We start from the raw sequence: 16,865 nt of genomic DNA, 5'->3' as shown, positions 1-16,865 counted from the left end.
GAAGGGTAATAAGGAAAAAGATAGGGCAGTGGGAAAAGAACGGCTGGAGCTAGAAAAAAAGCTATGGTTGAGGAACATGATTTATAAGATAGCAAAGTTAGCCCCAAACTGCGGTCCTACCCAAGGTACTACACCTTTATGTAAATATATCCATGTATCTCTCCAGATCATTTTTAGCACTCACAAAACAGAACTGATCAGATTAACACTGGTTGGCAAAGCCCAGCATTGGTTCGGACTATCTATGGGCACAGGCTCACTTCGCTACCTACCTATCAAATACTGCAGTTAAGGTGCATAGTATGGACCCGCGCCCACTCCAGTCACTGAGTGGCACACCAGTCCCTTCTTATACAAGAAATATTGCTACCGCTATATGCACAAATGGAGCCTGGGACAGATTACGAAAATAACTGGCTCTTGGTGTAATTTACTCCACGCACCTGCATTAACATGAGGCGAACGGGATCCCTCAGCTGGATGCTAGAAGACTCAGACACTTGGGGGTTATGGGGGGTGCTACAAGAATGGCACATTTTGCAAACTAACGGAATACATTGGGGACCACCCACACCCCCGGGCATATTTTTAGATTACTGATTATGAGGGCATGTAAATCCAAGATCCCAACTTTCCTTACTGAGTCTAGTCCTTTCAAAGGATTGAAAAAGCTATGAGTCACCACACACACAAAAGACATATCTGGGCTATACCGTACAGCCCAGGAGGAGATGTTCCCGAGGGCGCAGAACGCCCGTCTGGAATGAGGGAGAGAAGGTCCTCTCGCTGTCAGAGAAGATGTTGAAATGGAGTTGTACATGAACCGGTATGGTCTCCTCCATTAGCATGTTGCGTATCATATGTTAAAAATTCCTCCAAAGGGTGTGCTACACTCTCAGGGCACTTTGGAGTTTTGGTCTGAGAGAGGACTGCGCCAAAAGAGGACTTGCAGAGCCCAGGTTTCTTCACCTGGCCTGGTCCTGCAGCCGAATACAACTCTACTGGTGCAGAGAGATATCTGCCCCATCCACTATGGTTGAATGTGAGATTAACATGAACTCCAGGATTGCCATACTGGGCTGGATGCAGGAGATCACTAAACCACACAAGAAATGTCTTTCCTTAGCATTATTACTAGCCAAGCGGCAATTGGCCTACTGCTGGAGCAGGGGGAAATCTCCTGAATTAGAGCAGTGACTGACCTCCATTGTCTATTGTAGTGAGCAGCTGGAACATAATGCAGAATTGGTGTCACCGTCCACCAGACCTAGGGACAACTGGGGCCATTTAAAGTCAAACCTCCACACCTGAAGCCCATAGCTCTCCACAGTCAACATGGGTGCTGATCACCAACATGGATGCTGATCCCACACACATCCTGTCTGCCAACCTGGCACACTAAATTATCAAATAGGCAGTGTCTAACTTATTTATGCATTTGTGTATAATACACTTTGTTATGTACTGACAAGTTGTGAATGGTAGAAACAAAAACTTTAAAGAAAGAAACGTTCCCTCCGGAGGTCCTGTAACAGTGGACCGCACACAGGGTTTGGGCACCCCCTTACAACAATGGATTCAGGCATCTTAGCTTGGCAAGAAACTATGAGCTGGTTTGTGCAGCTCAGAAGGTAGGCCTTCTGAGAAGCAAGTGGCCAAGTCATCCTCTTTTAAGTGGAAATTAAGTCATTCTTGAATTGTGCGATACCAAGACTTTGTACTATATCTGTATGAAACATGATGAGATCGCGAGGTTGGTCAGCCAAGTGCAAGGAAAACTTTAAGGATAAGGACAAGAAAGATGATGTCGCTCTTGAAGCAAAAAGAAATTACGACAGCTGGCTGACTGGCATTAAAGTATGTGATTTAAATTCCTTTCCCTGTCTGGACACATCAAGGATTAGTGTTCACTAGCTTTCAGCGAATATCTTGATGACCTAAAAGAAAATGGCCCAATCATCTGATTACAGCTGCTTACAAGTATTTGCCAACAGAGTTGGACAGAAGTATTCAGCGTTTCATAGCTCCAAGCACAACTGGGGCAAAGGTACCGAACAAAAGACCTGAAAAGAACGGCAGAGGACCTTTCCAGGACTCCCAGTAGATGCCCAAGCAGAATGTATCCTATGGACATGGCCAGAGAGGGAACGTAGGGCGCACTTCCTTTCCTTTCCTTTCCCTTCAATTGCAATACCAACTTTGCAAGAGAGACCACCACAAAAAAGGTTGAGCAGTGTCTATTGCCCTATTTGTAATTTACTTTTCACTACTCAAGGCATAATATAAGGACCAGTTAAAATGGCCATAGTAACCATGAACATCTGGGAAGCTGATCCAGGGTCACTGTAAAACGTGCATCCTAAACACCATTTGCTTTACTGAGGTGGCCCGTATTGTTGGCAAAAGGTTCCTGTATACAAGGAAGACTGTGCCAACAGGACCATGATGGGGACATAATATGTGTACTTAGAAAAGGTCAGTCTCACAGGTAGAGACATGGGTCTGGCACCATCTGGTGAAGTCTTTGAGATAACAGGAAAGTCCTTGTGAATGAAGGGACAAGGCATAGAAAGTATGCTGGGTGATGTTTTTAACTACATAGCAATTATGCTTGTTGATTTTTTTTTCTTCGCCCCGCACATCTGACAAGTGCCAATGCTTTGAGATGTGCACTAATCCTTAGCTATGTCGCAGGATACCTCAATGAGGGTTTAAGACTTGCCTCAGCTGTAAGCGATTGAACATGCGCTTTGTGAGACCTCATCTAAAGCACATTAAGGATACTCAAGTCTAGAGAGGCAGGCAGCCTCTCGCAGTCTTATGAGAGTGTGCATTATCCGGTATCTATGGTGTTTTACTGTCAGCTGCTTCAAGCTCATAACAACAGCAGGCATCTGGAATAGTTGATTCTGTAATTTGCATGACCACATACTTTCCTGTTGGGCTAAGAGAATTGCCTCATTAACAAGTGACTTACCCATTAATAAACCTGCACGCTTCTTCTGGATCAGTGAAAGACTTCCATCTGGCAGTAGGTATCCCATGCCGGTCCATAAAATCTTTGGAAAAGCTTTTACTGGCCTCAAGCTGCGCTGCTTTTGCTGTGGGACCAAAACATTTGACACCAGCTCCAGTCAAGACATCGATGATGCCTAATGAGAAAAGTTGAAGTAGATTGTTACTTCCAGCACCAAATGGAGAAGCAATACATTAGCACCCAGCTAATTTCACTACACAACCAAGAAACACACAAAAGCAAGCAGAGGTTGATGGGACAAAGGTACGCTATATGAACTACTAGGTTAACATTAGTAAGAGAAATAAAAGTTATAACAGTGATCATTCACATGAGGAAAATTCCACTTCAGTCACATATCAAAGTTAGTGTGTTTCAAGATAAATTTGCATCATGGGACTACCCTGACAATTCACTGCAATATCTGTCTATGTTAGTGTTCATCATTCCAAAGGGAATTACTTGAGAGTATTTTGTACATTTGGAGGAATCATCACATACAATGGCCCTGCTTATCACAAAGAATATTTTTAATTACTCAATACAATCACGAGTAAAAAGACAATTCAAGGGTATCAATAAGTGCTACTGAAGGTGCTGAGAGTGCAAAGTAAGTGTGCAACGTGCAAATAACAAATAGATATACTTCACATAATAACGAAAAGGTTTTAATCACTGGAACAAAAATTCCTAAGTAAAATCTTACAGAAAATAAATTAAACAGGTTTCACAAAGTCCAGCAATCAATACAAGGTGGTTCAAACCTTTTCCTTTGTACTGTAGGGAGACAAGGATAAGGCCCTTCTCTTGGTCAGTTCTCCTTTTTCAGGAGTCCTGTAAGTCACTGCTGTTTGAAGGGTGATGCCAGAGATGTATTCAAACAGGAAAGCAGCCGTCAAAGCTTGCATCAACCAGAGTAACAAGAAAAGGCACAACTGATTACTAAACATAATCCCCGTCATGGATGGGTGCAGGAATATTCATCTCTCCTCACACGATCAACCCTGCAGGTAACCCAAAAATGTTTGCCCAGCTAAAGAGTTTTTAAATGTCCATCTAGCCCCACTACAGTTTAAAGACCGTACAGCAGTGTTTAACATCTTGGCGAGAGAAGGACATACCCCTGCGATGGCAGACCACATCAATAAAGTTGTTTATAAAACAAGGATTGGCAAAGCAGCCAGTCTTGCTTTGCCAATGTTGAATGCTGGCATGGTTTGCTGCTGGTACTGGCTTTGCCACTGCTTCTAGGATTGTAAGATAACATTCTAAGGCATCCACCTAGCGCTACTGACTTTGTCAATGCTTGCTTGCATCGTGGTTTAACAAGCATCTGCCACGCCAATAGCAGCAGGTCGTGTTTCGGGGAGGCAGAGGATCAGGGTTGAGGGAGAGGCAGTAGTGCTTGGTGTCTGAGAATGGGGAAAGAGTACCCGGCAATGTGTCTTTGTGAGTGGGGGGCCATGGGGGACACCAAGATAACAGGATGACTCAAGAGCCGGGAATAGACAATGGGAAATATATATGAGAGCGAGAGAGGAAGTAGCAAGACATACATTCACGCCTAGTGCCAAAGCTCAAATGCCAGGTACACAAGGAAAAATATAGTTCCCTCATGTCAGCAATAGAAGTATACACTAAACCTATTAAAAAGAGGGATGAAACCTATATACTCCAGGTGAGATACAAACAATTATAGGGAGGCACGCCCGTGAATCAGGAAGGCACCACAGCATTGTGGAAGATTTAGACATTGTATTTTTTTTATTTCTTTTATTCATCTTCATTTAGCTGTGTACTATTGTCAGCCTCGCTGAAGGCACACACCCGTGAAAAGCATGGTTTCAGTGCTTGTACTGGAAGAAAAGGACTGAGACTTTAAAGTCAGTGCACAAGGACAACAGAGGCCTGTTGATCAGACCTCACAATAAAGGAAGGGGTCCAAAATGCTGAGGGCCCAGAAGTAAACCTTTCTGAGGTAAACCATGGGCAGATGGGATTCCATACAGCAAGGAAAACCTTTGACCTCACCATCGCTAAGAATCACAGCCCCGCTGCTAAAACCAGATCTCTAGACCCCGAGCAAGGTAGAACTCCTCAAGACGATACAGGAGTTTCTGTAAGCCACTCCGCGTCTTATAGATCAACAAAGTGTTGTAAGCAAATAAAAGAATTAGAGTTTTAATTCAGTCCAAAGAGTGAGAATCTGCTTCAACCCGAGACAAAAATGAAAGAATGTCGTTAATGTATAAAGAGAAAAGTGTGGGAGCCAATATGCAGCCCTGGCGTACACTACAAAGGACTGGGATCCTCTCAGTCAATTCATCCTGTTTCCCCCACCTGATGCGTGCAAAGTTGCCCTCCTGGAGTTATATAATAGTGAGAAGATATTCAGGGGCATGGTCATGTCAGTAAGAGCCTGCCAGAGGGTGGGACGTGAGAACAAAGGCAGATCAAAGTCGACAAAGTTGACATAAAAGTTGCCCTTGCTGATAGCAACAGTGCAGCAGTACATAATAACAGTGCACAAGTACATCAGGAGAAAACAAAAAGCCTGATCGATGGTGGAGACTTTCATCTGGAAGTCCACTTGGAAGGGACTAAGGGTGTCCATCTTGAGCATCCAAGCCTGGATTTTGGCGAGCACGCAGCAACAGAAGACTTTTTGGATGCAGTCAATTAAACCTGTTGACTTATAGGTCTATAGTTGTTTGGATAAGACTTGTCGCCTTTTTTATTGATGGGTATTACAGTGGCACCTTTCCAAGACTCAGGGATGGGTGCCCCTGCAGCAATAGCATTGTCAAAAATTAGATGTAGCAAGGCCAAACCTCCATGGCAGGTAGGAAAACAGCCGGAACACAGTCCGCCCTGCAGCCCTTCCCCTTTCAACAGCTGGGAGAGATTGAACCACAACCAAGATGTCAAACAAAGGTGTGGAAGTGAAGGCACAAGGTAGGACCACAGTGGTGTCATTAGGGGTACTTAGGGGAACATCTGAGTGTAGATTGCTAAAGTAATCAGCCTAGACGGAGGGATCAACGATATTTGCAGGTTCCATTGTAACCGTGGTACCACTGCAGGAAACTGCCAGAATAGAGTGAAGTCTCGGTCTACACTGGCATCATTAAGAGTATTCCATCTCTGCTCTTCCCAGTTCTTTTAGCAAGCATTGTGGCCAGTCTACAGACTTTCCTAGCCAGGGGGATGCAGGCGTATCTCTTGCTTTAATGGCTCGGACTAAGGAGCGCAGGAGCTTGCGGCATTCTTTATCGAACTACAGACAGGTCTTGGTAGTACCATGCTTTTTTATGGTAACCGGGACACTGAAGTGCCCCGATATGCATTCAAAAATAGCTGTGCGATTAAAGATCAATTGGTCAGGGGCAACGGACTCAATCCCTAATTAAATATAATCAATTAAAATAATACTTCACAGAAGTTTAGAAACTTCATTCTGTGATAGAGGTTTGACAATATTATCTAATGAATTCTTTAGAGGCAGGCAGAATAATGTTATTATGATTGTTTATAGTTAAAGCATAAAGCCATCTGTTCTATGGCTAGCGTAAAATATAATTCTGCCAATAATAGGACAGCTTACTTGAATCTGTCAAAAAAGAAGTTACATGCTACATAGAAAATTATTGTAGTAATTATCAAATACATTTGTTTTAGAAGAGATTAGTACACATGGCACTAACAATTATACTGGAGATAAAAGAAAACTATTTAAAATGAAAACTCTCATGAATGTTACTCAGAAGATTTATATAATATTTCCACATTGCTACAATAAAATGTGATGTATAATAAATCTATGTCTGCTAGGCATGTGCATCTCTGGATGTGCACAATGTCTTTGGAGGGAATAGCTCAATTGAATCAGAGTTAGATGATTGACAATCAAGAAACGATCGGGATCTAAAAGCAGGAATGCCTTTATACCCACTGCCCCTCGGCGAGATGATCCTACAAGGGAGAGCTGTGGTAATGCCCACCACAGAGCTTGTTTCCTCAAACAATTCATTTTAAAGAGAGCTGCGACGCTACAGAGGTCATAAAATCACACCCACTAATGGGACACTGCTGCCAATGCATCTCTTTCAAGGAAGGTCTGCTTGGTGCGAGGAGGGCGATAGTTGGGTCATAGGGAGAAGCTTAGTGTGGAAGGACAGTGTTTATTGGAGATGCTAAAGGGTTGCCAGAGGGCTCGGACTCTTGGGGAGCATTTTCTTTCTTTTTCACAGGTGAAGTTAGTCACGCATTGTGGATTCATACATTGAATGAGGAAGAAAAGCAGGATCCAACTGAGGCAGCATCATGGTAGCTTTGACTAGATGAGAACCAGAAGAATTTGCTGAAGCGATACGTATTAAGGTCCAGACACACAATAGTCAAGATTTTGAACTTTAAATATCATGGAGGTGCATGCATATCAGATACCATCATTTCACTCTTAATTACACATATAACTGTGAGGGAACGCAGGTGAACACAGAGCATTTCACCACAAGAGAAACTGAGCTAAAAAGCAGGCACTTAAAGCACAAGTATGATTTTAGTTCAAGTCTTACCAGCAGCAAGCGGAGCCTCTGGTCCAACCACCACAAGACCAATACTGTTGTCTTTACAGAACTTGATAACAGCTGCATGATCGCTGGCTTGGATCGCTGAAAGAATTGGAAACTATTACAAATAATGCAGTTCGAAAGCACAGAAGGTACAGCATATGCAAAGTGATGCCTAGGAACCTATCAACCTCATTGCAGTGCATTTATCAGAAATATTCACTGGTAGAGATACAAAAAAGAATTGCAGCTTAAATATGTGAAAGACACAGAAGAAAATCCACACACTTCTTTGCCAGGCTGTCACAAAACACATCTGTTATTCTCATTAGTCAAGTATGCACACTTGGAATGGAGTCAGACGGCCAGGTGTCTATGTGCACAGATTAGATCAACTAAAAACACTATTTTTTAAATGGAATCCTAAACTAAAAACCCAGGGCATTTTGGTTTTCAACCTCCATTGAAAAAAGTAATCTTTTTCAAAATACTTTATGCAATGTAGGCAGGCAGCCCTTATCACATGTAGTACTTTCCTTTGGGACGATGCCCCTGAGCTGACCACCACATACTGAATTTCTTGTGAGGAGTGAGAGACACTTTAACATAGATAGTTTGCACCAGGGCCATGACACACGGGGTATCAACAAATGAACACCCAATAAAGACCCCCGGCATGGAATCCAGGTACATGGTAGAGTCACTGGGATTGGACCAGAGATTACCTGGAGTTCTGTACTAGGGGTTGACACTAGTTGTTTGAAGGCTTGACATAAAGGTGAACTATCTCCTTGAATGTAAATGCCAGGGAAGGGGAAGGTATCCATTCCCCAAAAGCCACTAAATGAGCAGCTGCCTGCCAGAGTTGAGGAACCAAGACACTGCAGAGCATGTAGCGTCCGCAGTAGAGAGCTATGCATGGCCTCCCAATACTGGCAGACATAGCTCAGTCCTTCACTCGTACAAGTTTGATCAAACGAGTAACAGTGGCTTTACCAAGAGTTCTAGTGTGGTTGGTAAGGTAACACCAGTTACTCATATTGCAACAGCACACATTACAAGATCAAGAGCTATATTTTGAGGGTCAGACAGAATCAATCATGTCCCATGCAGGTGAACACACACTCATACATTACTCTTTCCCTCTAAGTAGCTACAGAAAATGAACAGGTAAAAAACACAGCTTCTCGAGTGCACAGCAGAAAACACATAGCAGAACAGCAAGAACGGCTACTTGCACAAACCAATTGATTAGAGATTGTAAATATAACCTTGCTTTTCAATACGGCCCTAAACAGAGTAGCTCCCCCCTCACCATTCTTAGGCACCAGTCATGTAGATGCAGGGACTCCACAATTTTGAAACCCCACATTTTTTGCCTCAATCGAACGCCCATAATTTGATGGATCAGAGAGGGTGTTAAACTTTAATTTCATGAGGCACAGTGTCCTCGAGGTAAGGCACTTTTCAACACATCAAAATATTGGAAAACAGTGAAATAAAATGCTCACTCAATAATTGAGTTCTAGTTCAGCAGAATAGTTTAAAGATGTATTACAAAGTAATGCAGTACAGAGTCAATGCCATGAAGGCACTTGGCAAATAGAGCATCACAGAGAAGTGCAAAGCCAAAAATATTGCAAATCCTAAGTGGACAGCAAAATCAAGAGGAAACGGGCAGCATCCCTTGTAGAACAGGAAAGATCTCTGGCTAATCCCTAATATGGAGGAGTTTTATACATTATTTTTCCATATGAAATTACTAAAACTGCAGCTTCATCGTTGTATGATCAAATGTGTTACATTCCCAGCATATCAGAGCAAAAGTTTATTAAATGTCATACTGCCTTAGTACCATCATACTACATTAATATCAATTCTGCCCAATCTATGCTAATGCCACCAGGAGATGGTGGAACAAACTAGACACATGTTTATGGGATATATAAAGCGCGTAGCTACCAGAGGGCTTCCCAGCGCTACCGAGCTACACATGTACAATAGCAAGCTAGAATTAATAAATAGGGTACAGCGAGCTAGTAGAAAGGCCTTGAAGTATAGTAACAGGTTTGTGTCTGGGCAGGGGAAGAATCATCAAGAACAGCATGAACAATGACAATGGAAATAAACAAACATGATTCTGCTTGACTGTGTACTGCAGAAATAGCAAACAGTAAAAAGAGGAGAGACATCTATTTTGGAAAATATGGCTGCTTGGCCCCAAATGAGCAAGAGTAAAAAAATAATCACACTTTTAAACATCATAGGAAATTCATTCAAAGACAGCATTATTATGTCAATGGGTACATGAGTAATAGAGTGTAAAACCCCAACGTTGTGAACCCTTTCGGTGCTCATGACGGAATGGTTCTGACATAAGCACCAGTGCTCATGACTGAAACATTCTGCCAAGGGCACCAGTGCACTGAATCCCTCTGCTGTTTCCTTTTTTTGCCTCGGGAGGTGGGGAAGAGCTTCCCCAACCTCCTGAAGCATTTTTTATTTTTCAATGTGATGACGATCAAGCGCATGGCCTGCTGACGTTATTACATTGAAATTGAAACTGAAACTTAGTTTCACTGTCTCAGCCTCCCCGATCACCGAAACACAAGGGAGAGGTATCATTGGAAAGGGGAGAATCTCCCTAGTGGATCCCTGTTTAGGGATAGCCCCAGAAGGTCGATCCCCAAGCAGGGATCCACCCACTAGGCACCAGGGAGGGGCACTGGCACAACACAGGCCTCCGCAGTGCAGGGGCCCCCAAGCTCCAGAGGGCCCCCTCAGCACTGTACTCTGGCCGGGGAGCTCCCGATTGAGTCCGGAGGGGGACACCTTGATGTACCTTGCAGGGGGGCCCCCTCAAGTCACGTTACACCAGTAGAGGGGGGGTGCCCCTTTGGCAAGGGTCTTTGCTCTCCCCATTTCTAGAAGGCATATTGTCTTTCTCTCCCCCATTCGCCCCCTCCCCCCGAGACCATACCCCCAATCCAGCAGAAAGCACCCTAGACACCAGGGATTATTTTTTTTATTTTTATAGTTCAGGGATGGGGGATGCTCAGAATGGGCATGCCAATGCCTCCCTCCCCCCTCCAAAAATGCCAAAGTCTTTCTGACCCCCCCCCCCCCCCCCCAGGAGGCAGATGGGGGCCATAGCCGCTGATCTGCGGGGAGGGCCAGAAAGCCCACTGGGCACCAGGGATTCGTTTTTTTTCTTTTTTTTTTTTAATTTTATTAACATAGGGGTGGAGGCTGCCCAGAATGGCCATGCCAATCCCCCACCCCCCAAAAAATTGCCACAGTCTTTCTGCCCCCCTCCGGAGGCAGATGGGGGCAATAGCACCTTAGCTGCCCTCACCGCCGGGGAGGGGGGGCAGAAAGCCCACGAGGCACCAGGGTTCTTCTTTCCTCCCAAAGTTCAGGGGTGGGGACTGCCCAGAATGGACAGAACTACGCCCCCACCCCCCAAAATAATGCCACGGTCTCTTTGTCCCCCAGGAGGTAGATGGGGGCAATAGCCCCTGATCTGCCCCCCCAGGGGAGGGGGCAGAAAGCTCACTAGGCTCAAAACAATTGCCACAGTCTTTGCCCCCCCCCACAGGAGTCAGATGGAGAGCAATAGCCCCTTATCCTCACCCCTCCCGGAGGGCAAACAGCCCACTAGACGCCAGCGATAATGCTGGTTTTTTCCCATACGTAGGGGTGGGGCTGCCCAGAACGGACATGCCAATGCCCCCACCCTGCAAATAAAATGCGCCACAGTCTGTCGGCCCCCCTTGGGGCAAAATCGAGGCATTAGACCCCGATCTGCCCTCCCTAGGGGGGGCAGAAAGACCACTAGGCACTTATCCCAACTGTGGATTGCGGGCCCTAGCGCAGACAGCACCTATGCGTAGATGTGAGAAAAATGTGTTTTTTTGGGACAAAGTTTGAGGTTTGCAAGGGATTCTGGGTAACAGAACCTAGTGAGAGCCACACAAGTCACCCCCATCCTAGATTCCCCTGGATGTCTAGTTTAAAAAAATGTATAGGTTTGCTAGGTTCCCTAGGTGCCAGCTGAGCTAAGGTCCAAAATACACAGCTAGGCACATTGCAAAACAAGCATTGGCATAGCCAATAGGTGTCGCCTTTGGGACCTTATAAGTGTTTAGCTAAGCAACAGTTGCATAACTAAATACTTATAAGGTCCCAAAAGCGAGACCTATTGGCTATGCCAGCGGCCGTGCAGCCGCGAAAGTGAAAGTGATCGCGATCACGATCAAACATCAAAGCGGCCGTGCGGCTGCGAAAATGAAAGTAATTGCGGTAAAGCGCGGCGCGCGCCCACATGCACTGTAGCTCTATGCTGGCCTGGTAGCACTTTTTGGAGCCCTCTCAATAAGTCTGGCCAGACCAGCGCATGCGCTTGGTCAGGCGAGACCTAAAAAGGGTCAGTTTTCACAGGAAACATTTTGATGTGTTCATGTTGGGTTTTGGGACATTTCCTGTCGCGGGCACTAGGCCTACCAACACACAAGTGAGGTACCATTTTTATGGGGAGACTTTGGGAAATGCTGGGTGAGTGGAAGTGTGTGGATCCACGCAGATGTCAGAACTTTCCATCACAGAAATGTGAGGAAAATGTGTTTTTGGGACAAAGTTAGAGGTTTGCAAAGGATTCTGGGTAACAGAGCCTGGTGAGAGCCACACAAGTCACCCCATCCTGGACTCCCCTGGATGTTTAGTTTTCAAAAATGTATAGGATTGCTAGGTTTCCTTAGGTGCCGGCTGAGCTAGTGTCCAAAATTCACAGCTAGGCACATTGCAAAAAAAGGGTCAGTTTTCACTGGAAAAATGTGATGTGTCCACATTGCGTGTTGGGCTGTTTCCTGTCGTAGGCACTAGGCCAACCCACACAAGTGAGGTACCATTTTTATCTGGAGACTTAGAGGAATACAGAATAGTAGAGCAAGTGTTATTACCAATTGACTTTCTTAGCATTTCTGCCTCCCAAATGTAAGAGAATATGTAAAAAAAGTCATTTTGAAAAACGTCCTCTAATTCACATGCTTGTATGGGTACCCACAATTTCAGAGATGTGCAAATAATCACTGCTTCTAAACTCTATATTTTGTTGCATTGTCGGAAATATATAGGTTTCCTTGATACCAATGTTCAGTGGTCATATTTTACCTAATCAATTACTATATACCCAGTACACAATAAAAATCCATTGCAAGCTCTGGGTACCTTGGGTTCTTGGTGAACCTACAAGTCCTATATATGCCTGCAACCAGAGGGGTCCAACTGACGTAACGGTATATTGCTTTAAAAAATCTGCCATACTTAGTTGAAGTTATATGTGAAACTGTTGGCACAAATGGCTGCTTTTTTCCAACTCAATTTCAATATTTTTGTATTTCAATTGTTAGTTTCTATAGAAAAACCTTGAAGAATCTACACACAGCCCTTGTTGAATTCAGAATTTTGTCTACTTTCCAGAAATGTATAGTTCTCCAGGATCCACTGTTGGTTTCACACCCATTTCCACCACTAACTGGAAGGGGGTTGAAAGCACAAAAAATAGGAAAAATAGGCTATGCCCCAGTAAAATGCCAAAAACTATGTAGAAAATGTTGGTTTTCTGACAAAACTCTGACTGTTCCTGAGAGCAGGGGAGATGGTGATTTTAGCACCACAAATCCTTTGTTGATACCTCTTGAAAAAAAACAGACGCTTTCTTCTGCAGCACGTTTTTTCCCATTCTTTGGCCAATTTCTTTGTCCCCTACAGGGGAATCCACAAACCCTGGGTACTTTTAGAATTATCAAGATGTTAGAAAAAAAGGACGCATATTTGGCATGGATACCTTATGAGGACAAAAAGTTACATGAGCCTAAGTTTGAACTACCCCAAATAGCCAGAAGAAGGCTTAGCACGGGGGGCCTACCAGCGAAGGGGTCAATAATGCACAAAATGAACAAATATATAGATGCACAAACCTTTCAACAATGATATAAGCGCAATACAATTCTTAACATATAAATTTGTACTCTGAAGTGGTAAAGATCTACAAGTTGTGTGACTTCAAACAAATCGGAAATTACTGGTGAATCATTGATCCCCCCCAAAGACAAATGGGTGAAACAGGACAAACTAGTTGTACAAAAACGCATACCAGTAGATGGAAAACTGCAGTCAGTCACAATCGGATTCTGTTAAACACCTTAAAATGGTGAAGTATTTATTAGGAGCCAAATAAAACAGTTTAATGAGAAAGGAGAAAAGTTGCAAGTGGTTGCTTGCAACGTGAAAGAGTCTGGAGTAATAGATTTGCCTGGAGGTTTAAACTGGCCAAGGGAAACCCTGTATGAGCTGTGAACATATCAAGCACTACATGGAATCCTTTAAGGAGTACTACACTGACAATGATTTAAAAGGATTGCAAGAGAACCAATTCAAGCATTATCATGAAAGGTCTTTGGGGGAAGAGTGATAAAGACTAGGCAATCTTTGAGGCCCACAAAGCCCAACATAATTGAGATAGACATGCTGAAAAGTCACTCGGGAAGTACATAAACAGAGATGCCTTGATTTTATTCCATCCAACGAAACTGAAACAAGAAAAGAAAATGACTGCTCAAGTGAGAAAACAGGAGTATATTCTATAACATACTGAAAGAATGGCGCACAAGCTAGTGAAACTGATTCTAGTCCAAGTGGGTTGATTGGACCAAGGTTTAATGTATGCATAGGGCTGGAAGGCAGAAAGACTACTAGAGAGTGGGAGCTAGGTTGCCCTAAAATATGAACAGTGTTACATGAACTACATGCGACCTTTACCACTGAAACCATTAGAGGAATTGCATTTGTATTGGGTTGGAGATGCTTTCTCCGAATACATCAAGGTGAAAATTCACATCCCACAACATATTGTTGTAGTGAAAGCAGCTGCATATGCTCTTACTGGAAGGACCAGTGGCGACAGGATATATATTTGCGGTTAGTGTGGGCACCAAGTTACAGCATGTTGAATAAGATAGTAAGATTGTACAGGACTAATTGTGGTAGTATGTATGTCCACAGGGGCATGTTACATCAACAGTTATCAGTATGTTTCATGGTATCTTGTGCCATTAATTAATATAGTAAGACTATAGAGAATGTGAGGTGGCACTTTAGTGAGAATAAATTTAGTTACAATAAACCATCAAGCATTGAAAAACATTGAGAAATTGGTTTTCTACTTAAGCCCAATTGGGTGTGATGCAATATGATGCACATATTTTGAGTTAATTGATTAGAAAAACTATCAAGACTTTGTTGCCCAGTTTTATTAATTTACCTTGCCTATTTAGGTTTTGTATGTTTTAGTTCTATGTAAGAATTTCGCATTGCACAAGCGCACTTTAAATTACACACTCAAAATGGCAGTCCTTGTTGTGATCAATGCCAAGGATTTAGGGCACCCAAAATATGTCAGTAGCAGCACTTGCAATAAAGAAGAGATTTCAAACTCTGTTGTGTCGGGGAAACACATTTCCAAATAATATATCAGAAACAGCATTTTCACATGAACAAGTCAAGATAAAGTCAGTGATGGAAGCACCGGAAGGCTATATTTTGCCAGGAGCATTGTTGTGAAGTGAAATTTCTTAACACTGAAGAACCCTGGACTATTCATGTTCCTATGATATATGTTAACAATCATAACACTGTCTTGACTTGAGGAACTAAGACGGTCATATGTAATCTAGCCTCCACCATAGCTCAAATAGTGTTTGTACAAGGAGTGATTCCCCAAACAGATTCAGAGAACTGAACACTGGAGAGCTCCTCATCATCATAGGAGGAGAAATTAAAGGCCAAAATGCTACAAAACCGCTGATGTATTCTCAATGTTTGAGTGGGATGTTCGACAAGCCTATGTTGTAGGATAGGACATCAGATTTTCTCAAGATCCAGCATTAAGATTAAAATTATATTTAACTACATATGCAAAAGTGGGAAATGAGGGGGTAATATTCTTAAAGACTGTTGTCAACTGGCATTTGCGAAGAATCCAGGGGTCCTTATGTAACCCCATTGGCCATCTGCCAGCAGAACAATAATTAAGTGAGAGTGTGTACCGAGTACAACATACTGAACAGTAAAAATACCAGATCAGTACACCTGAAATATTACAAAGTGGCTAGATTTGCAAATAACATCTTCCTTTGGGTACGAACAAGAAAGATAAAAAGCTGACTTACTAGGCTATTGGTTAAAAAATGTTATGATTCTGGGAACCAACATATTATTACCATGACATAGTTTACTTTTAACCTACTCTCCACTGAAGAGTCACTATTTCAGGACACACAAGTACAAGGGAGTGAGTCAACTCACACAACGTTTAGGAGAGGGGCACAGAGTCATACTAGTTGGCTCAATCTGCTGATCTATGAAGACTTATAAATAGAATTTTGTTTAATAGATTTATTTCCTTACCAGAGTTTGAGATTTTACCACCGTTTGCGGTTCCAGCATTTCCTGGTCCAACAATGACTTGTTTTACATGTGGAGATTGGGCCAACTTCCAGGCCAGAGCATGCTCTCTAGCCCCACTGCCAATCACAAGCACACTTTCTGTCATTGTCTTGCTGTAAGCTCTGAAAAGAACACATTTTGGGTTATTTTGTTGTTGCAGCCAACCAAACATTTAAGACATAAAAGCTGTCGTACCACAATTAAGTGTAAATCTATAAGTGTAAATTTTGAAGTATAATAAAAAAATCTTTTACAAAAATGAAGAAAACAAAATGAGAAAGGGGATCAAAGTTAATGGCAAGGTGATAAACATAAATGAAAATCAACTGGAAAAATAATGAACACAAAAAAAGCGTCCAGTGGGCCAACCAGGAGGCTGTATCACGAAAGGGCTATAGACAGATGAGTTCCCGTTGCAAGACACAGTAAAGTCCAGCTATCTAGTACCAAAACAACTAAGTGGGACAAGACTCTAAATAAAATAAAACCTGGAGACAGAATATGGCTAGTCGAGCTTGCTGGTTCAACATGAAAAATGAGAAAGTCTCAAGGAAATCACAATGTAAGATTGAGGTTACGATAAATGCTTGTGGATTTCAAATCATCAGAGTGAGTCACAATATTTCCACTGGCTAAAGTTCTACAGCATCAAAGTTTAACTTTGGCGGTTTATGCATCCCAAATTCATAATACCATATCCCCAGTCCTCCCAGGGCAACAGGCTTATACCATTGCAAAGTCTTAAATTCATTGCAGGCTCTCCATACATATGG

At 43.0% G+C, this 16,865-nt stretch overlaps 1 protein-coding gene across 1 annotated transcript in view; it reads right to left on the bottom strand.

Annotated features, from left to right (window-relative positions):
- GART (phosphoribosylglycinamide formyltransferase, phosphoribosylglycinamide synthetase, phosphoribosylaminoimidazole synthetase) overlaps positions 1 to 16,865 on the bottom strand; it is a 250,057-nt gene that overhangs the window by 213,994 nt on the left and 19,198 nt on the right. The window contains exons 2-4 of the mRNA XM_085621375.1: positions 16,054 to 16,214; positions 7,594 to 7,689; positions 2,978 to 3,152 (exon numbers count right to left, since the gene is read on the bottom strand). Coding sequence (XP_085477501.1) covers positions 2,978 to 3,152; positions 7,594 to 7,689; positions 16,054 to 16,198 — 416 coding nt within the window. The 5' untranslated portion in view covers positions 16,199 to 16,214. The remainder of the gene's footprint in view (positions 1 to 2,977; positions 3,153 to 7,593; positions 7,690 to 16,053; positions 16,215 to 16,865) is intronic.

This window comes from Triturus cristatus, chromosome 8, assembly GCF_964204655.1.
Source record: "Triturus cristatus chromosome 8, aTriCri1.1, whole genome shotgun sequence".
NCBI lineage: Eukaryota > Metazoa > Chordata > Amphibia > Caudata > Salamandridae > Triturus > Triturus cristatus.
The sequence above is the reverse complement of the archived record's forward strand: the minus strand, read 5'-3'. Positions and strand labels throughout refer to the sequence as shown.